This window comes from Cynoglossus semilaevis, chromosome 15, assembly GCF_000523025.1.
Source record: "Cynoglossus semilaevis isolate Cse_v1.0 chromosome 15, Cse_v1.0, whole genome shotgun sequence".
Taxonomy (NCBI): Eukaryota; Metazoa; Chordata; class Actinopteri; order Pleuronectiformes; family Cynoglossidae; genus Cynoglossus; species Cynoglossus semilaevis.
In genome coordinates this window covers 5454386-5477334 of record NC_024321.1, presented here as the reverse complement: position 1 = coordinate 5477334, position 22949 = coordinate 5454386, and the positions used below count along the sequence as shown (strand labels likewise).

At 38.5% G+C, this 22949-nt stretch overlaps 1 protein-coding gene across 9 annotated transcripts in view; it reads right to left on the bottom strand.

Moving 5' to 3' along the window:
- The window catches only part of rapgef2b (Rap guanine nucleotide exchange factor 2b), an 83980-nt gene that overhangs the window by 37615 nt on the left and 23416 nt on the right, over positions 1 to 22949 (bottom strand). For 8 of the 9 annotated variants that reach the window (XM_025063506.1, XM_025063507.1, XM_025063505.1 and 5 more), the window contains exons 2-6: positions 22215 to 22285; positions 19865 to 19921; positions 12633 to 12716; positions 3648 to 3723; positions 711 to 878 (exon numbers count right to left, since the gene is read on the bottom strand). In XM_025063506.1, coding sequence (XP_024919274.1) covers positions 711 to 878; positions 3648 to 3723; positions 12633 to 12716; positions 19865 to 19921; positions 22215 to 22285 — 456 coding nt within the window. Of the gene's footprint in view, positions 1 to 710; positions 879 to 3647; positions 3724 to 7800; positions 10708 to 12632; positions 12717 to 19864; positions 19922 to 22214; positions 22286 to 22949 lie in introns of those variants that run through there. The other variant, XM_025063511.1, reaches the window with a different exon arrangement.

Below are 22949 nucleotides of genomic sequence, written 5' to 3'. Positions count from 1 at the left end.
AAATGCTGTTCTGAGATTTCTGGGTTCTGCAAAACCTGTTTAAATCTAGAAAATCAATATTTAACTTCCTCTCAATTGACAAAGTTGAGAACATTCTAAAAAGGACAACTTAAAAAAATGAACTAAATGCATGTGGGACATGAGAATGCAAGAAAGCAATAACCATTTGCAGTTGCCATCCCATGAGTGTGTGATAAGTTGATGTAAACTTTAAATGTAAACCAATAACATTGCAATGAATTTAACAAAGAAAAGAGTGCAGGCAGCACAGGTATCTCAGCAGGTAGGAAAATACAAAAAGACAGGAAAAGGTAACACACTGAAGCGAGAGCAGGAACTACCAAACACACAAGGGCATCAACTCTGATCCATCATGAATGGTTAGAACAACAATTCAACAAGACACACAGTAGAACACACAGCAAAGATCAGATGACCAGGGCCCTTTGGTACAAAAAAACTCTTCTATTTCAAGAGAAAACACACAACTAGCCACAACTCAGTCAGAGGCAAAATCAACAAGAGAAAACACCAAACTTATTTCATCAGAGTTCTGAAGCTGGACTGCACAACAGGTTCTGAAGAGAAAGCTTGACGCACATTGAAAAGGACCACAAACATAGCAGCAACGGAGCAGTGTGTCGGGATTGCATGGCGATTAATCGCAGCAAGGGGCAGAAACCAAGCTGCAACGCAGGGTTGCCACTCACCGTGTGGTATCCCCGAGCTATGGGTGGCTTTCCAGTGGGGTACGGATCCACCGTGTCAATGATCGTTTGCCTCTCGCCCTTCTGGTTGATCTTGCGGAAGCGCCGACGGGACTGTCTGTGTGAGGCTTGTCGCTGAAAGTATTCCTCATTTTCATCCATATAGTCCACCTGGAAATTGGAGAAAGAGGGGTTGGAGAGAAAGAGACCGGGGAGTGACTGTCAACATCTTTATTCACGCCCATCTCCGTTCATACACAGATCCAGGAAAAAAAAAAAAAACCTCTCGTTTTAAATCCATCTCTGATTCTTTCTCCTCCTCCTCTCCCTCCCTGCACTCTTGAGTAAAAATAGAAATGTGTGTAGGCTACATCATGAACACCTACGTCAAAGGGAGCTTGCAACACAAAAATGAGAGACAGAGGCTTGTGTGAAGATTTATAAGAGGAGTGATGGGAAATAAATCGGTAGATGAAGCCGAGCTGAGCTGAAGACAACCAGACACAGAGAATATTTAAAGTATGTTCTCCTTAAATGTATATTGTGAAATCACATGTTAAAAACAATGTTCCTACTTTCAACCAGGAGGGGAAAAAACATCCACCCAGTGCAGACTGGCACAGAAGGTTACTTAAGCAACACCACTGGTGAAGTCCAAAAGGTTTTTCTTTTTTCTTTTTTTGCTAAGACTGAGTGCAGCTTAAAAGAGTGCACTCTGTTCTCAGCTCTGGGTCATGATGGAACGACAAGTACATTTTCACTAGTTTTCTTCTCAATTTTTGGGGGTACATTTCTCTCTTTTTTTTTTTTTTTGCTTTACATCTCTTCACATTTCACAACCCAGCCTTTGGGATTATAACGCGAAAATCTCCCTCTGCTGCACTAACTGCTGCCATGACAACAAGCCGGGGAGTTGTGTGTGTAAATGGGAGCATAAGTGTGATTGTGTGACTAATTTCAAATCTTAAGCAATGACTATGTATCTGTGTGTACACTGCAGAAACGTGAGCTGCTTAATTTTGCGTTCTATGGCTTCGTTATTTTCTAGGTGTATTTGTAGATCCAGGTCTGCACATGCGCATTTTCATTTTCTTTTTTTAAATGCAAAAGCACAAAAAACCCTTTTGTTGATTATAGGGCGGGTTGGCACCTATAATAGCAAGCGGGATAAGGCTGCAATGTGTCTGCAACAAGCAGAGCAGAGGGTATTATTACTGGGAGTTTGTGTGTCAGAAACACTAGAGGCTCAGTTAACAGTAGCCCTTTCTCTCTACAGTGCATATTCAAGGAGACACGGCAATTAGAGCATGCAAACGTAAAATTACTCAGTTGTTCTGGGGCTGCTGCATTTCCATCCGCTCCTTATTTTCTTATTTTCTAACTGACAACACAAAGCGTACACGTGGTGTCTTCCTTCTTGTAAATGAATAGCAGATTTGTGAATTTTTCAGTTTGTGAATGTGATGGTGCATTCAGGCGACCCAGCAAACTCTGCTTCCTTACACTGACACTGGTAAACTATTTGCAGCATCATTCAGTGACTCATTATTCACAAGTGTAGATTAGCTACCTTGGCAGAGATAAATAATTAATATAAAGGTGCGCCTGAGTTTTCTCAGAATTTGTTCTACATTTATATTTTAAATATTAAATATGACTATTTTGAAGCTTTATGTTTTGTAATAAAGAAGCTTGCTTTTTATAATATTTATAAGGAACAGCATTTTAAAACCATCCATTGTGTTAAACGGTGGGTTTCGGCTCAAATACGGTACAGTGTTAGGTCAAACAAATAAGGTAATCTCAAAAATGAAGGTGATGCATTGGTGAGTGGTGTCAAATCTCTCTACTCCTGTGTCAAATGGTCTACTTCTGTGATCAGACTAACAGCTGGTGAATTGTCACGATGTCTTACTGTAGAGTGACCAACATCTACTCAGCTCATTTTGTTACTTAAGGCTACTGCAACTTGTTTGTGAAACTATAGTAGAATTGAATCGTCTGTGACCTCCAGGCCTCAGAAGTTGTCTGTGTTCAACACATGACTGCTTCGTGCTGCTATCTGTTACTCTGATGTCCTACTGACATACAGCCCGAGGGTTCCTCAGTATGTTGACATTTTGAGTACAAGTTGCACAAAGTCTGTATCAGCCTTGGACTCGTGCAACACCACATGTTGGAAGGACTCCAGCAGAGTCTCAGTCTAATGTGGCTAAAATAAATTAATGCTGATACTCACACAGATTAGTTTAAAACATAATCGGGCCAACTGTCAAGGGCATTTATCTAAATTACAACCACACTGTGGTGGAAAAAAACTACAAATTATGAGCTGCATTTTCTTTTTTCTTTTTTTACGAGGCGGCTAAATCAATAATTACGTTAATAAAATCGAGTGTAATTAGCTTGATGAGAGCCAGAACAATTTGGCTTTGGTTTGCAGCCTTATATAAACACGGACTTTATGAGTGTAAAAATACATTCAATCTTTAGAACGTGTTACGAAGCTTGTCTTTTTACCACTGTCTACTTAATTAGTTATGTTTAGTCTTGTTCTTCGGATTGATGTTCACTCAGCATTGCTTTATTGAGCTGTCGGACAATTTAGGTACAATTTCCAGTGTCTGAACCCAGGTATGTTGACGAATATTCCGAGCAACATCGCATTTTATTTCTGGATAGTAGTTTAATTTCACTTGACCACAGACTTAACAACCATTTCACTTAAAAAAGAAAACAGACAAAAATGTCCTTAGGTTGAGGTTTTAGACCAACTAAATGTTTCTCAACAGAAAGTTAGGTGATAATTTGTTATTTTGTTATGTGATTTATGGGACACACAGAGGATCGAAAAGTAGAGTGGGAGACCCGAAATTGTAAAAACGTGATGTGTTAATAATGTGTTCACTGTGCGTCAGTTAATTTGTTGTTGTGACTCACCACGATCATCTCTGAGGGTTCCAGTACGATGCACTCGCATCCACGTCGCAAACTCCCTGCTGATCGTTTCCCAAAACTGCAGTAAAGAGGTAGACAAGAGGTAAACATATATTAGAGGATTAAACTTTCAAAACTGGAACCTGTAATATTGGAGGGCATTTTTTTATAAGTATGAAGCATTAGCATTAGTCTGGATACTTACAGCAGCAAAACGTAGCCTATATCCTGTTTGAGCCAACAAGCTTGGCTTGTATACAACATTATAAATATGCAATATGGAACTCTTGTATAAAAGAAGCACTGAAAGGACAGCTCCTTCTTTCAGCTGTGACCCCTCCCACCTGAGGGAAAAATACCCACCCCTGGAAAAATTGTGACGTCACAGTAGGTACACTATGCCATGCTCATCTGCGCAAAGGTAGGAGTGAACCGTGGAGTATTAAAAGCAAATGCCTATTCACACAGCACAACCGTGGCATGATGGTGTCCGACTTGCAGCCTTGGTAATGAATGGCAGCATTGTCCAATGACAGACCTCAATGCAGAGAGATAATGACCTGCCTGTTTACTATTTTTAGCGTCTTCTAATAGAGAATGTGACCCACATCGTGTCGGTGTGCTGTTTGTTAGCTTGGCTAAACTTCTATTAAGTTGCTGTTTATGTTGTGCCACTTGTTCTATTAAACGTTTTGTTGACCCTCAGTTTAAGTGTAGTTGGCCTTTTCATTAGACTCGGTAAATTCAGAAATTGCTGTATATTTCTTTGTGTTCACAGATGAAGTGAGCAGTAAAAAAAAGGTGGTACGGGTCTGGAGGTTTAATCAATCACTCTGACTGGTCCAGACCTCCAGCACAGTCAGGTGTAAATGCTGCAGAGCCCCAAGCTTGTGGCAACTTGTTGAAATTAAGGTCAAGCAGCTACAAAGAACCAGCAGGCCTTAGCTATCTACCTGCCACTCTGACAAAGAACTAATAACCAATTTTTTTCCACAAGTCAGTTTAGCTAGCTTCGCTTTTCTCTTTCAGTTTGTATTCACAAACGAGCCTTTGTAGAATTTTTTTGTTCTTGTTCTGCTATTTTCCTCTCTCTGCCTCTCACTGCTATTGAACTTGTTGCACTCTGTGGGCCTCTTGAAACAATTGCTTGTCAAACAAAAGGCAACATGAGTGACAGACTGCAGCTGAGATAAAACGGATAATCAGATAGATAAGGTTGATGGCTGTGGTTTGTCCGGCCGGAGCTATAGTTTTGATGGTTTCAGATTCCTCTTGCGTCCCTGACTTACACAAGCCTGGCTTTCACCACAGGGCAGAGCATGAAGAGCTTACTCTGTAGTTTGACTCTTGCTCTAAAGAAAAGACAGATGCTGCATTTCTTTTGCAACTTATTTCCAGCAAAGATGATTTGTCAGCTGGGCAGCGGCTTCAGAGAGAAGCGGGGAAATGCTTTTGATCGAGGCTTACAGGCAGCTGGAGTCGGTACCCGCTATTATCCTGGTGAGATTCACTTGGCTTCGTTCTTTCTTCATGGTAAAGCAGTAGAGTAGTCATCACACCCATCACGTATCCTGAAGCATGTCGGGCCACCAAATGTGCACACCATGAGGGGCATGTTCAATCACGCTCCTCCACTGCATTCCAGATATTAGTAGTCCAACCCTCCATTTTGCAGGAGGCAAACGCCACTGGCAATGTGAGATATTAAAGAGGGGATTCTGGAAGTGAAGACTGAGGGGGTGGGAATGTTTTTTTTATATTGGGAAAAATTGTCTTGTGTAGAGATTAAAGCTATCATTATGAAAAATTGAATGCACCAAATCTGCCAAATCAGTTGACAACACCTATTTAATAAATGTATTTTCTAGTCCACAAACAAATGGTTGATGGAATTTCTACATAAACAGACCATGAAGGTATCTAATGATGCCACTATGTATACACATAATGGAATTCTATAAACATTCCATCACCATCATCAGAATGTGGGTCCACAAGGAAACAGAACAGCAGGTCTAATGGTTTCTTTTTCAACATTACTGGTGTGTGTTGGCTGCCAAACAAAATAGGAGAATAACCAATGACAGCACAGGTATGAAACTTATACAGTGGTAGACAAGTTTTATCTTTGTCATAAATTTTAAAAGGAACTTTTCTGCTGCAAGAAAAGAAAATCAGATCTTCACCTCAGCTTCCTGTCCTCGGGATCAAGTTCTACCTCCCGGAGGTTATTAAAATTACAACAGACACGAGCAAGGCATAAATACATAACGACAGAATATGCATATATTCCCTAACCTAATTCTACACAAAACAAGCTGGCAACCTCAATGAAACTGGAACATCATGAGATGCATTTTTAATGGGTTTGTTGCTTTCTGTGTTTCTGTACTTGTAACTTTTATGTTGCCTTTTTATATCCTGACAGCAATCCAGGAATAAACTTGTCTGCATCATAAAAAAAAAAGAACGGTTGAAGTCTATGCTTCTCAAAATACATTATCAAGGCCAATCATTTCTAGTGCACCACGCGGAATCTTTCATTGGCTCGCCAGCTTACCAAATGGTATCCAACCTGTCACCCTGTATGCATCCTGCCCAGAATAGTATCTGTCACAACCACTTCACTGAATGCCATATGCTCAACATCCCATTAGTGATTATGACTTAAGAACCCTGATATTTAGAACAGATTCAAATACAATACTATCCACAGTGGAGCAGTCATTAAGTCGCTCATCGTGCTCGACAACAGTAAAAAACCTTTAGTATAAGATGATATTGTTGTTGTCCAATGACTCAAACCCAATGAAACTTATGAATATAATTATTTTGCTGCCAGCAAGCAAGATAAACAGTCTTTTCGACTAACACATCAAACGGTGAAACATCTTAATGCTTGTATGCTGCTTCTTTTGCACCATTTGCTATTTACTCACTAACATTACAGTGTAGAATAAAAAAATAATGAGTATAATTCTGGCTTTGAAAAAAAGCAGCAATAAATAATAAAGCAATTTACTGAGGAATCTTACTTCAGAATTTATCAGATTCTTTTCAGCTTCTGGTTACGTTTAATGTCTGTTTAAAGTAATTACAATAAATAAAGGAACGTTGATTAAAAGTCATTTATTTGGCCTAATTATTTTCTTTGCCAATTAATATTCTGTAGCTTTTGGTTACAGGAGCTTTACATGAGAATGGGAGTTTACCCCTGCAGCTCTCCCTCAGCTGACTGACAGCCCTCCATTTCCAGCAGCCTTGCATTCCCCTGTTATACAACAGCCTGCTTGGAATGTCATCCCATATGCATCACCAAACTCTAATTCTCCCAGCCAGTCAGGCCACTGCCAAAGCCTCACGTCTGGAGCGTCCTCTGACTGAACCAGTGCGATCCCTAATTATTTAACACTGGTCTGGTGAAGAAGGCAAATGGATAAGGAAGGAGCTGGTTATTTTTCATTAGGGATGAAGTCACTGAGCAAAATAGTAGGCCGTGTGAAGCAAAGTTGGCCAACACTGTTTAGTCAATTCAACATCTAATAATCTCCATGCCAAGCAGCACTGGACAATCCAAGCCCTTCTCACCTCCCAAACATAAACAGAATTTCTCAAGGTTTCAGCATGGCCGCATCACATGCAGAGAACAGTCTATCCCAAACCTTTAACCCCTCCATTTTTGAAATAGTAGCCGACAACACTGCCAAGTATGCGCCACGGGCACATGACTATTGCTTCCCAAAATACAGCTTCACTGACTTTGTAATGGTATAGACTTTCCCAGCGAGAGGAACTAGCTGCTGTTAAACCATTCTAATATTTCATTATCTGTCAATCATCACTTCATCTGCCAGCCAATAACAACACATTCTTTGGCATCACTGTTTTAATTTTAAAGTCACCAAAATCCATCTTCAACCCTCCAAAATAAAAAAAGCAGAAACACAGCCCTTTTATTGGCAGCAAACTGTGCTCACTGACAAGTAAAAAATAACATCAAAGTGATGTTTCAGATTCTTTACTTGAACGTTTTAGTGAAGCTGGCTGGAGATGAGCGAGAATATTTGAACCAATAAAACAAAACAGGAGTTTCTTGTTAAAGCATCTCAGTGAGTCACACGCAGGAATTAAATGCTACTGGGTTCTGGGCACTCACCACTGCCTGTTCTAACACCTGATAGGGCGTCGGGATCCACTTTTACAAACGTCCCACTGGTGCTAGTCCACAGTAACTCCAACAAACGTGTTCCAAATCCCTAGACTCGAGTCTGACTGCGGCATATTGTCCTGTGCGCTCGTCAGTGCTGCTGATGTCTGAGTTTGTTTGTGAGAGTGAGGGTGTGTGTGGTTCTGAGAGTGGATGTGAATCAGTCTGTGTCCAAAAGGCACTGCCCCCTTTCTCTTTTTTCCCCTCTCACACTCTCCCTCTGACTCTCTCTCTCCCTGCCTCCCTTGCTCTGTGTGTGTAATATGGTGCATTGACTGGATCCAGCATTCCAGCGTACGACTCACTTCCTGCTACAGAGTCAAGCGTGCGTGCGTGCGTGTGTGTGTGCAGGAGTTGGTCACTGTAGGTGTCCTGGGAGTTGAACATTAACTTGTTCAATATTTAAATTTAACCAAAAATAAAAACAATATTTTTAAATAATTATGTGAACGTCTACATTTTTTTTTTTATTTAAACATCTATGTTACTATCATCATATTTTATTGCATCATATGAGATGAGCGTTTGGAAAGTTTAGAACAGTTCCTGACAATGTCATCCTCATTTGTTGCCAAAGAAACTGATTTAATCCTAAGAGTTTGTTGTTTGTTTTTTGGTTCTTTTCTTTTACATCTAACTGAACTTAATCTCATTAGATTTAATCACTTGTAAACTAAACTAAATTGAATTCTCAGCCAACTGCTTTGAGTGTCCCCTTCAGCCAATACTGGACACAGTTGGATGGGGGGAAAAAGGAAAGAAAAATTGTAACTCCCTCCTTGGTGACTAGCACCTACACGGGTTTAAATGTGGCTGTTAAAAACTATATTGGAGATAATGTCCAACAAACTACTTTGGTCAATACCTGTTAGTCCAACTCATTTTATTTAAGTGATTAATGAAAGAGGCCAAGAGTTTTTTCACGGTTATATACATATTCTACGCAATTTGACAAATTTGTTCTGATCATTTCTAGTTTTTTTTTTACTTATCAGAGATTATAACAACCAGCTTGAATCTCACAGTTCCTTCTTTTCTGAATTTCAATGACTCAGTTGGTTTCTCACCTACATTTTCAGTAACCACTTTCAAGAAAAGTTTCAAAGACCATGAATCCTTCTTCCAAGCAAGCATGGACAAATTGACAAGGCCCACAGAGTCATTAATTCCGCTGATATGAGCTGATTCAGTTAATGTGATTTATGTTCCCATGATTATCCAAAGATAAGACTGATGATCAGGAAAAAGCCTCAGCAAATGGCCGGTAGTGAAGTCTCCAAAGTAATAATGTTATCAAAGGTTATAACAGTGGCACATGACAGAGGAAGTAACATGAGGGTTAAAGAGGGTTAAAGTTACCATGACAAGTTCATCACGTAGGGAAGTTAAGAGTTTCACAATGTATTTCACTGAAATGGAAGCTTTGCTTCAATATCCCTCTGCATTATATCAAGTCACATGGGTTCTGTCAACTAATACTCAGGATAAGTTGCAGGTTTGCAGAAAACTGGGAGTTGTAGCATCAGCACTTCCTATTTAAAGGATTCTTCTTCTTCATTTATTTTAGGAATTAAGTCATGGAAAGGACTAATCTATCATCTACTAAAGCCAAGGTTTTAAACAGCAGCGAATAAATGTCCATTTGTGTAGTGTAAACATGTTAAATGTTTTACTACATTTTCTAAGGACATGATGGGCACTTGAACAGACTTATGCTTTTGTTTTTTATCACTTTTTGGTAGTTTATATATATATTTTTTTTTTCTAAACATGTTATGGTACAGTTGCACGTTATTTTAAATATAAGCCAGCCCAGACATTAGATGACCTAAGTTACTAATTGCATGTTAATAAACAGTGTACTTGTGCACATTTTTCATCTGAGTCACTGGCTGGTTTATGATTCATATGCAGTATTTGGGCTGGATCTGATTCCACACACTACTAGTCTCTGGGTTAAATAAGGCACAGAGCTAGTGCTTCTTCCTCTGATGACCGAGTCATTCATCTTTTCCCGGATCACGTCTCACCACAGCAGGTACCAGGGGAAAGAGGGCAGGCAGTGAGAGAGAACTGATAGAAGGAAGGAGGCATATCAGGTTTTCAACCTTGCTGCCAGTGTACATACGGGCAGCCATTTCTAGACGGGCTATGTCTGAAACCCAATCCCTACACATCTTTAAAAGCTTCAGGAAGTCCCGCTGGACTCTGTTTGGTTCTTTGTCACGACCAATTTCCGATCTGAAGCCCATTACAGTCTTACTCATAGACTAGGTGTTTTTACTTGGGTAATTGAAAACAGACTTTGCATTAAATGCATTTCAGTGTTTACATATAAACCATTTAATACAGTTGACTGATGTAACCACCTCTACTGACATCTACATATTTTGACCCAATAATTCAGATTTACTGTAAGTGTTCCTCAACTGTCGTTGTCGTTGTCAGAGCATTGACTAGAACCCTGGGTTTGATGTTGGAATACTGCTCTGCCTTCATAACTTCAGCACTATTTTAAATATTATGTTTAACACAAGCAGTCAATACTGAAATGATGACAGAGGTGGTAGCCTCCCTATTATTCAATATAGTGTATATCTGTTTCCTTTTCAATAATCATCATTTTTCAATAATCATCACTAAGTCGACCAGTGGTTCCAGGAGGAACCTCCAGTGGGCGGCCTATAGAAGAACAATAAAGTTCAAATAATTAATACACAGGATGAGGAACTGTATTTGCAGTACTGTCTAATTTATGTCTTTTCAGGTTGTTTTTTTAATGTTGCAGTGCTCTTGTCATACCATTTTGAGCGTATTGAAAGATGAAACCACAGTCATTCTCCTTCTTCAGCCATTATAGTCTTACTTAAAAACTTAAAAAAAAAACAACTTATCTTTATTATACCATTTTGAGCGTATTGAAAGATGAAACCACAGTCATTCTCCTTCTTCAGCCATTATAGTCTTACTTAAAAACTTAAAAAAAAAAAACTTATCTTTATTTGTCATTGTGACACAGCACAGCACAGCACACCATGCACAACGAAATTTAACCTCTGCATTTAACCCATCACCAAAGTGAACAGTAGTCTTACGTATTTACAAAGAGAGCACTCATGGACCTCTGACATCAGACCTTAATTTAGAAACTGCAACTTCTTTAAATGGTTATAATTAAAATTGCACAATACACTGTTAGTACAACAAATAACTTTAAAAATCACTTAGGGTTGAGCCCTTCCTCAGGGGCTGCCACTGCAAATAATCCACATCTGTAATTTGGAGACCTTTTTACGTAAGACGCCACCCTGGAGGCAAAAACCTCCCTCCATCTTTATAAGTTTGGGACAGACATTTAGTGACTGTGGTGTTATGACCAACTTGGGGATTGTGTGTTTTGCTCAGGGAGACATCAGCGCGCAGCTGGATTCAAACATAATTTTGCAGATTTGACAGGAGCACAATGGTCTTGTGCAAAACCCTTGGCATCACACAAAAACAAAGCAATTTAATTAGCAAACCCATTTAACTGTGGTGCAGCAGAGATGATCTGCACATAGTCATCTTTCCAAAATATGCTCAGTAAACATTTTCAAAGCTACTTCATCCTTCATCACCTGCTGTCAGGCCTTACCTTCAATCTGCCAATATCCGCAAATCTCTCTTCAACATTTCACACACATTAACATTGGCAAAACTAAAAAGGTTATAGTGAAGAGAGTTAGCAGCCTTTTAGCACATAGCTAATGGAGCCATGCATTTAAAATGCTTCCCACTCTCAATCTGGAGAATGACCCCCCCCCCACTGTACCACTGGCACACGTCCGATCCTTGAGCTCAAGTGAGGGCCTCCAGCTCTTTGTGGCTGGAGGTGTGTTATGCAAGCCTAATGGATGAAAAGATCATTGTTTTCTAGACGCCCACAGCATGGTCCATGTAACAGAACCACTTGTGAAATCACAGCTTTTTAACATTTAGGATTTGGCTTCACAGATGGTGATTAGTGCTGCAGACTTGAGGGCAAGATCCCTCAAATGTGTTGAGGATAAAAATGATCTGCTGATAACTGATGACAACCTGGCTCACTACCTTTCAAAATAATATTTAAAAAAATATAATGGATGAGTTCTACCACAACATGAGTGTGCGTTCAGACATCGTTAACAGTGTAGTAAAATTATAAATACATAATAACATATTAGAAGCAACCATTTTAAATAAATTATGTTTCAATCATGTTTTATGAGGGAAGAGAGGATTTAATTTGTGAATACTCAAACAGAAAATGTTTTAGAAAATATTAGGTTGCTAAAATAGCTGAAAAGAAACAATAAATCAGCCTCACCAACAATAAAAGCAATGTTGCATTAAGTGGATAAAAATGAAAAATAATATTTTAAAACAGCAAATCATTCAAAAATCATCATGGTTCTATTGGTGGCAACAGTATTAGACTTTAGATAGTCTCTATTATCGATGTGTTCAGACTGAATATGCAGCAATAACCTTTGATATTCTCACTATTAAAAATACAGTAACGTGAATAACCCTACGAAAGGACAGATTTTTTTTTTTGTCCTTTGGATAAAAAGAAACTAGATCAGACCAAATTAGGGCCGACTCTCTCTCTACTTTTAGAGGTCCAGAGTTGTGGATTAGCTTTTTACCTCTGTGACCAGGCTAAGGCTTTGAAAATGGAAGGCTGGTTTTATGTGAGCGCCAAGGATAGGCCATGCCTCAAAAAGCACCCAGACTTCAGAATGGTCTGTTGGTAATCCTACCTGCTTCTGGGCAGAAACATGGATTCCTTAATGAAGACAGAGCCGGACAACAGGATGTACCAGCAGCTGCCAATGTCGTCAGGGCTGAAAGACACAACATCAATAATGTTAGCAACCATATTAAAAATCTACATTTTCTAGGTTTAAAATAAATGCTATTATCACATTTATAATTATTAAAATGCATCAAGTTATTATAATTTTAACATCCAGACAATTCCCATTTCTCTTATTCTCAAAGTTGTGAATGACAGGCTTCCATAAGCCGACATCAAGATGTACAGTAACGACTAAATGACTATGTAATGATGTTATGATTAAAAACTCCCGGAATGTCAAAGTGGAATGTAGTTTGCGGTGCCAAACACAACTTCAGAAATAAGAAAGTACAGTAGAGAGATCAGAAAAACAGAGCAAGTTTTAAAGGCGATTAAACTGTGAATGAACTAAGGAATAAACTCGCATCAACCTACAGCCATGGCCTGTTAGAGACACACAGACAAAGACAATGTGCATCACAGACCAAGTAAACTCAGACTGAACCCTACACTGTGCAGACTGAAGCACTGGGACTACAGAGTACAGTCAAAGTACAGTAATTTGGATTACACTTTGCCTTTAGAGTAGGCATCATATATATATATATANNNTCAGGGTATTCTTTAATGTGAATATAATATAGAGATAGATGTTTTCTTTCCACCGCTCATCTAGCTCATCTTTAGGTCCTAATGGATGATCCAGGGATCACAAAGTGATTATCTGACGAGGCTGAGTCTGTGTAAAACTCTCAGTACACGGATTACCAGAAATGATGTGGATGTTGGGATCTACTGCAAAAGAACCATAAACAAATAAAGTAGGGCCAGATTAAACGGTAAAAGTTGATCTGCTTTATTTATATCCGGCCTTTTCCCAAAGGCTGCAAAGGGCCACTGGGCCATGTGCATACTCTGTGGTGCTTGCAAAAAATATTTCTTTAAGAGGATGGCAGAAAAAGGTCTAGTATACTGTATACTAAAGACTTCATGACTGTTCCTATAAAAACTGATCATTCAAAGGCCTCTGCCTGTAAAAAGGAAGTAGGAATTGAAAGAAGGAAGAACTGCATCCTAATAAGTTTTTTCCATTGTGGTGGAAAAAAACTGATGAGTTTAGCTAAAGCTGGACAAAAATAAACATGCTTTCATTTTCATTAGCAGTAAAGTTTACAGATGTAAAATAAATATTTGACTAAACAAACAAAGATTTAGCCAACAGTCATTTAGGTCCCTTAAATATGATGAAAAAAATACTTTCAACACTTGATTTGTTTTGATAAAACTGAATGTCCTATTGATGTGTTATATGACTGGTTAGCTCATCTTCACAGTTTCAACAAACATGTTCATTTAAAGTGTTCTCCATACCTTCACAACTGAACTGTATTTTTTTGTTTATTGTTACTTCTGAAAAAAACATTTCAGAGTTAATATTTCAAATTCTGGCTCAAATAAAGCCATGATAATTATAAAAACTGTTATTACCCAAATTCCCAAAATTGGCTGAAACTCCTTGACTGTTACAGAGATCAGCTGTGTGTACAGAGCAGACAGTATGAATCTACAAACCCCTAATTCGGAAATTTCCTATTTTCCTAATAAGGGAGCACTGACGCTTTGAAAGTGAGTTCCTCAGTTTATCACTTTAAACCACTTCACTGCTTGCCACAATATATTTATAAATATATGTTCTCTATAAGAAAGCAGTGTGAGAGTGAGGCTGTTAGAAGCAGCTTACAGTATATGATGCCTTTTAAAACTTCCTTTAAATTTAATGGTTTGCTGCAGCCAATACACTGGGCTTTATCACCATGAAATACTATTGGTAAGACACCAACGTGCATGCAATATTTAAAAAAAAATAATTCAACAAACACAATTCTGAAAAATTCAAATCTGGTTCAATGAAGCATAACAGCTGCCTTGCCTCCTATACAGCATCAATAGTAACGAGATAAAAGAAACACTCAGCTTTAACAGTTTACGTCAAAACCCCAGTGAAACAGATTTCTCCACACTCCTTACCAGAATAGCTTACACACACTTTCATGGTGTTGCAAAAACTGAAACTTTAATTTTCTAATACACCACAGGGGCAAACAAATGACGTTTTATGTACTTGGTCTTCTCTAGTTCTCCAGTTCTCTACCGTGACTGGTAGCCCAGATGGATGCAATACCACAGACTATTTACAATTCAGCGTTTCACTACCTCATCTCAGCTTGTAAGATGAGGAGCCCCTCTTCACCGCTGACTTCACTTGTTAAACCTGAATGTGCTAATAGAGCAGCCATGTGTGTGTGTGTGTGTCCCACAACATGTCTGTCTGGTCTGAGAGATATTTCTTAATAGAAACCAGAGGGAGAGAGAAAATCAATCAGCAGCCAAACATCAGTAGGAAGGGTTATTTTTTGTTTGTTTTTGGCTTACAGAGAGGTAAAGGATGGATGCACCTAATATAAACCAGTCCCACATAAACACACACACGCCCTCATCCAGAAACACTCTAGATGTTTTTTAACCATTGAAAACAAAGCCTGTATTCCTTCCCTCCTCTGCATGCAGAATAATGAGGCTGCGTACAGCACGTCCTACAAACACACTGCAAAATCTCTCATGTACCCTCCAACAGGATTCTTTTCCCATTTCCCCTCTGCCGGTCTCCATCCTCCCCCTCCCATAAGACTTTGCTCCATCCTTGATGGCTCTTTTTGGCATTCCGAGACCTCACAAATGAAACGATGAATTATTAAGCAGATACACGGAGCCAGAAGAGAAACTTCAATGACTGTGAAGCAGGAGTGAGGAGAAGAGAAGACACGGGGAGACGACTCTCACACACCGCGACAGCTTGACTGAATCAGGTCACATGTACAAGTAGAGATTATCAAACGCTAAACAGCATACACAAAAAGCCCCCGTCGGAGAGAGCATGAGAGTAGGCCATGAGGTTATATACTGTAGGAGCCACGAAATGTGAATATCACACTGTAAGACTGTGAGTCAACAGAGGGGTTTCACTGGAAATATGAAATATGAAAATGAAAATGAAGCAAGCTTGGACATTAAAAATAACATTGTTGCACAATGTTATAACTTGGCTTTAATTAACACTTGGGAACTAATTATCCTAACAACTTACACAATGACATTTTCTAGGAAACATGCTGTGAGCAAATGACAAGTTATGTACATGTAGTAAATCATTCAGGAAAAAAAAAAGCTTTCAAAAACCACCAGTAGCTATTTTTATGTACTCCTTTACACTACGTCAAAATCCCTCAATCGAAATAATCAAACAACTTTCAGCTCGTAACCAAACATCTAAAGTTTGTCTTTTTGGAAGAATCATTGTCCAATCCGCTCATCTATGGTCACTGCTGGTCAAAAAAGTTTATGATGATGACTATGTGGTCTAAGATTTTATTTATGACGGAATAAAAAACATAATTTTTCAATAAAGTAATGTGAGAAATATAGTTATTAAATATTATTAATAATAAGTGTTTTACTTTAAAACAAACACTGTTATTCATAAATAAACAAGACAGATATAAGTTGATTTTTTTTTTTAACCAGACCCTCAGGCACACTCAGCCATGTTTACTATGAATCTCAGTCAAGGGCCAGATTTAACCAGGCAACTGAAAATGTCATTGTTGTTGTTGTGATGCTGTTCACTGTGAAACCCTCCAGAGACTCTTGACACCACCGTGGTGAAAAACAACATCATTGAAGGAGGTTCTTGTATCACGGGTTTTCACCAACTCCAACTAGAATGAGTTTAAAAGACACCTAGGAGCCTACAGTTCAATTTAATTTATATGTAAAACAAAACAAAACAAAAAAACCCTCAGGCACGCCTTTACAGACTTTCATTAGCATAAATAATTATCACATCATTCTCATCTCCGTGTCGGTGCCTCACACATGGAGCAACACAATGACAGGAGTGATGACTGGAGCTGAACGTTTTTGGAATGTGAAAGGAATTGTTCAGCTTTTTTACTGATGATGTATTGTTTAAAGTCTTTTACATTTCACTGTGACAGAGACCAGGGATTAAATGACGGGTTTGAATTTTCCGACAGCTGTACTGGAGTGTCATTACCTCTGAACATCAGCAGGGGTTAAAATATCACAAATTATTTGTGCAGTATGTTCCAGTTCTCCCTGCTCTGTCAGTGGTTTGACCAATCAACGTTGGTTATGACTATGATGCTCATGCTGATCGACATAAACACAACATATTTCTTATCTTCACAAATAATGTAATTAATTTCAACAATAGATCTGCTTTTACCACTTGACCAAACATTTATGAAGTTGAAAAAAATATCAAAGTATTAATGGCACCAATTGATGACCTGTAAAAGAAGTCCATGGTGGGTAGCGACACTTGAGCTGATTAACTTTGACAGTGTTGAACGTGGCCAGACCTTTAACATAATCACGAGGTAAAAACAACACTACCAAATACCGTGCTAATGATAACGAAAAAACCTCTCTGTATTGTTTTCAAATAAAATGCATTAGGAGTTGACAATGCATATCTGTGTTACAAAAGGTCAAGATTTGCATTCAATGGGACTATATGAAAAAGGTCAAAGGTCGACCACAACATACAAACCCATTTCTGTGGAAACTCAATGTGAAATTGTGCCGGCTCAGCCTCCATCTCAGGAGGGATTTAGAGCTATAATCTCTGGATGCTAAATCCTGAGAGATCCAGGCTTTCACTGCAGGATGTTTTCATGCCATACTGGGTGGAACTGCATTTGAGTGTGTGCTCATGTGCGTGTGTGTGTTGGTGTTTTGCTTGCACTTTGGCCGTCGAGAGCTGAGGCCTGGACAAAATGAGCACTTCCTAAGGCATTATCCTCCTACCATTACTCTAGGACAGCTGTCAGGGGTCAGCACACGGCGAGGGGGTCATTAAGTAACACATCTAAATGAATTGTGGTGGTTTTACCCAAATATCTGTATACGTTTGGGAAAAAAAAACATATATTATCCACTTTTAGAATAATATGTTTGTTCAGCAGAATTTGCCTAAAACAAATAAACATTCTCACAAGTAACAGCAAATATTCACTTACTTCAAATCCTAAAAATATTTGTTGAGGAAAGTTAATTTACTTTACAACGCTCCTCACAGTTCTGTCACAAAGATGTTGCATTTAAGCGACTTTATTACTTTATTAAAATAGGCTTTTTTCACGGCAGGCTGATATTAAATATCAATGAAAACACTGTAGACATTTTAATAATATAACATTTAACACTAATTCACCCCATTGAATTTTAAAGCCCTCATTTTCCCCCATCGATTATTACGGTTGCAACCAACGGTGGTGGAAATGCAGAGCGGCTGGAAGAGGGTTGTGTTTTACCAGAGGTGATGAGACTGATTGAGACCCCACTGAGGAGGAACCATGCTGCTGTGTTAACACCCAGCCCTTATCTAATCCGAGAACCCTGACTGACTTTTATAGGTTAACACATCGTACAAACAGAGGAGTAGATGAACACAAACACACATTAGCACTCAAAGACTCAAGACTGACAAAAAGGTCAGAGGGAATAAAGGGAAGGAAATAGGCACAAATTAAATCCTTGATTTTCTTGATGAGACAACAAGGAGCTAAATGACAGACTTTATTTAGTAGATCAAATGTAGGAAATTCAAACTACTGCTTTGAATTCTTATATATTAAAAAACATGATGTCATTGAGTAAGAACAAGTGAGAACACTTACTTGGGTTCCTCAAAAATATATATATATATTTTTGCAGAGCAATGTTTGATTGTCACAGAACTACGTTTAGCAGTGTAAACAATAATATGTAAATAAAATATATAGATGATATCCTTACCATTGTTGGGGGTAAAATAACAGCAAAAATGAAGTCAGATTAAAGAAATCACTTTAATTGCTCAAAAGTCCCTATAAAATATTGTCTTGAAGCCTAAGGTAGTAATTATTATTATTATAATTATTATTATTATTGTTGTTGTTGTGTTAATAGCAACAGTCCTCTCAAAATGAGCCAATAAAGACAGCATGTCCTTAAAGAGATTCTAATTATTTCTGACATTTAATGAGATGAAAAGTGTGTGGGTGAATGTGTGTGTGTCAGTTCTGATTAAGACGCCAATACGGAGGAAGAGTTGATGAAGAAGAGTCACCAACATGGCAGTGTGTGGGGCCCAATTAAACAAAGGGAATGCAGATTAAGCAGGGGTCAGATAATACACTCCAGAGTCCCCTGGGTGCACAGAGAAGGGACGAGGCGCCTCCTCGAGTTCCTGATGGAGTTAATTACCGTCTTAATTCTCACTGCAGGTCACTGGAAGACATCACCGAGTGGCCAGTCAAACACTGCTGTGTGTGCTTTGTGCTAAATGCAGATGAGGCAGTGTTTAAAGAGAGATACCCGCACGCGAGAAGCTGCCAATGCAGCTTTCACTTGATAAGACAAGGCACAAAAACACAGATGGTACTGATTTCTACCTGGTGACCAACTACTTAAGAACAGGGGTCTTCAATGTTTTTACAGATGAACTGATGGAGCAAGGCCCAACTACTAGATATTTTATATAAAATGTATTCTATATGAATACAAGTCAAGTGTAAAAATATAGCTACCTTGATATTTTGAAGTTATTCATGTAACAAACAGGTTAATATGCTGTATCCTTGCTTTTATTTTAACCATGTATGGGATTGTACATGGTGGGATTCAAACCTGTGATCCTCTATTGAAGCAACAATGGGAATGGTAATGTGCTTCTTCTAAAACTTGAAAAGTTAAGTACCTGGTTGTTAGCTGGTTAACATTTTTCTTTCACTTTTTTGCAATTTTCTTGGTACACTTTCTGCTATTATGGTACATTTTATCAGTGTTTTTTAAAATCCCAGCCACTTTTGACCAGCGAACCCAAAGATCCAACTTGGGTATAGATTTCAATAATAAATAAATTTAGGTAATTTTCTAAAGTATATAGATTTTCAATAATGTTTGCATTATACATTAAAACACTTCAGTTGTTTACATTATATTAACTTTTTATCCTATTGCACTCCTGCTGCTTTGGCTTCTCTGTTCATGAAATGTGGGGATAAAATGTAAACATACTGATAAAGATTAGATAAAGAACACCAAAGTACCAGTAACCAGAATACTTACTAGTAAAGCACTTCGTTGGCTTCGTGTCTCTCATAACGAACCGTCTCGCACATTATCCTGCAGGCGGAGATGTAAAGAAGAAGTGTGAGAAATGGTCAGGGTGAAGAGTGAAGTGAAAACTTTACTTCTGAGACAGAAACATTACACATACACATTTGATGAGGCACAAAATAGTAATTGAAGAAAAAGATTGAAAGCTAAATCTAATAAAGATGTACCGATTGCTTTTCTGAATCAAATAATAAAGTTCATCCTCAAACTGGTTATTTCATTTCAAGCTCTGCAATCTTTCACAGAATTATATCCAGCTACAGGGAACACACATATTAAGGTGTTGAGGCAGCAACAAAGGCTGTCCTGCAGCACTGAATGGAGAGAATAACAGTAAAGGGTCTGTATGTATGTATAACACTTTCGGCCTTGATGACTGTCAAAAGCTCTTCACACGTTTGCCCATTCACACCAGCTGACCACAAACAATAGCAGGCTGCATCTACCGTGTGCTGTATGTAAAGCTTTTTACATCTTTACTGAAAAGATTTTGTGCTTGAAGTTTAAAGCTGTACATTAGAACCAAAACAATGATTTATTTTGATGTTTGGAATTCAAGGTAACTGATGTGCAAGGACATTTAATGTAATGGCAAGAGTGACATTAAAAATACATATATATTTGTAAACAAGCGTTCCGACTCTATCTATAGACTACAAATAGTAAATGGATGTTGTTGTTCCTCAATATCAGTGCAGCCACAGGAGTAAACCTGCTTTACTGGTTTCAAAAAATGCATAAGTAGCACCAGTGCCCTCTTGCAGCTGTTGGTGTGAAAATAATGAACATGTAAATTACCAGTGGTACAGGAGTAGCAGATACTGGTACACAAGCCTAGAGTGCCCTTTCGCGGCTGTCAGTGTGAAAATAAAAAAATGTGAAATTATATATTTTAACATATAAGTCGCAAATTAAAATACAACTTATTGCACTCAAGTCATAGTTAGAGTTAGGGCTAGGGACAGTTTTTCACCTAAACTAAGTGTAGACGGTGACTTTCTATTCACAGGTTGAAGTTTTTAATTACTCAAACATTGTTTTTGTTGGATCCAGTGAACAATAATTTGTAATAATAATTTGTGAATAAAAATATTGTTAGTTTTACATTTTTAAACTGAGGACATTTTAACTTGAGATTTTTGTATTTTCCCGTTCCAATATGAACATAGAGAAAATGTGTTTTCTTTTGAACTGTTTCCAGACAGGACTTCTCATCTTCACACACACAGTGACTGATCATAACACAAATGGTTTCAAAAATAGCATAGGGTGGCCATCGTGTTGTTAAACAGTCATGTCTCCAAAAACAAGTCTCCATGAACAGGAAACAAAGGAAAAATACAACATGAAAATAAAAAAAAAGAAAGAAAGATCTATAAAATAATCCTGTGTTGATGCCATGTCTGTCTGGGAGTTTTTTTTAGTATAGGAAAACCAAAACCACTCAGATAAAGTTGGCAGTAGTGGTAGGCCCGCGAGACCACGGGGACATTCCTTAGGATCCAAGCAGGGCGGAGGGAGTGGAGAGTGACTGCAGGGTGGGAGGCCTCCGAGGGGTCACACAGAGGAATGTTCCAGTGCATGGGTCATGTACCGCTACATTGTTCTCTGGCTACTATAATCCACATGTATGCACACAAGGCATGCTGGGAACAGGCTTCTGACATGCACTGTTTGGAAAGCCTTTGCCAGACAGAACAGAGTGGAAGTGGAGGGCAAGCATAGTGACAGGAAGCACAAAGGCTAAAATTTAGATGGGCGTTAGAACAGCATGTTCCTGCTAGTTAAGATTGAGGTTGATTTTACTGGATCTTGGATGTTTAAAATCAACCCAAGTCATTTGTAAAACTGGGCCTTAGAACTGAGAATTTCAACACTGCAACTTATGATTAAAGTTTTCAAATTAATAATCTTATCACATATCATATCAAATCAATCCTAGGTGCTTAAAATGTCATTACATATGGCACGCAACATGTACAGTGTACATGAACATCAAGAAAAAGTAACAGACTCCACGAGTACTAAAATGCTGTTTAGGGAGCAACATAACTCCAGCCTTCATGTGGTTAAGAAGGGCACGCAGAGACAACTGTATGACTGGCTCACATTCCATGAGGGAACATCCAACCACTGCTTATGTGGTTGTTGTTGTTATAAAATGGATTGTAAGTTTGGTAAAGGAATGAGTATGGATTCAATAGTATGCATCACCAGCCATCGCTGATTTATTTTACATTTTAAACATACATCTTTAGTGAATGTATTATTGAATTATCAGGGCTGCGTCAACTCTCACCTCAGCTGATGTTCTCGAAGGTTGGACAAGGCCTCCATCCCATGAAGGTAAGAGTAGACAATTTCTAGGTCCTGACAAAAGAGAAAAGAGAAAGGAGGTCACTTTATGCAGCAAAAATCTGATGACATTCTCATCACTCAGGGTACAGTTAATAGAACATGACAATATTTTTTATAATATTCTTTTCAAAACGTATCAAAACATACTACTATTGCTACTAAGTGGTTCTATAGTGTAGTAGTTATTCATTTGAATACGAGTGTTAGAAAAGTATTAGAAAATGTTTCTTTTTTAATGCAGCCCAAAATTGAAACTTAAAATGCCAGTCATTCATTCTGCAGGGGACAAATGGGCTTCTCACACCGCAGACATCATTTCAAAACATTGATTTGTTTGACTACACATTGAAATACTAAGCAATAAAGTGAAAAAAAAAAAAACAAAAACTATGCAGCGTGGCATAAACTCCCTATTCAATTACTTCATCAAATGACTCAGTGAGCAACTCTCAGATTGTTTGGCCTGAATCCAAGTCAGAGGTGAAACAAAGTGGTTCTCTCTAAGAGCTGGCAGCCCACACAGCTACTCCACTGTCTACTGGTACACACTGGAGCACTGACGGCCAATGTGTGTGTGTCTAGGCGTGTGTGCGTTGTGCTACTGGGACGGCTTTGTCGATGGCGACTAGAAGTAGACACGGCGACAGCGTAAGCAAAGGACAACAGAGACTCTGTG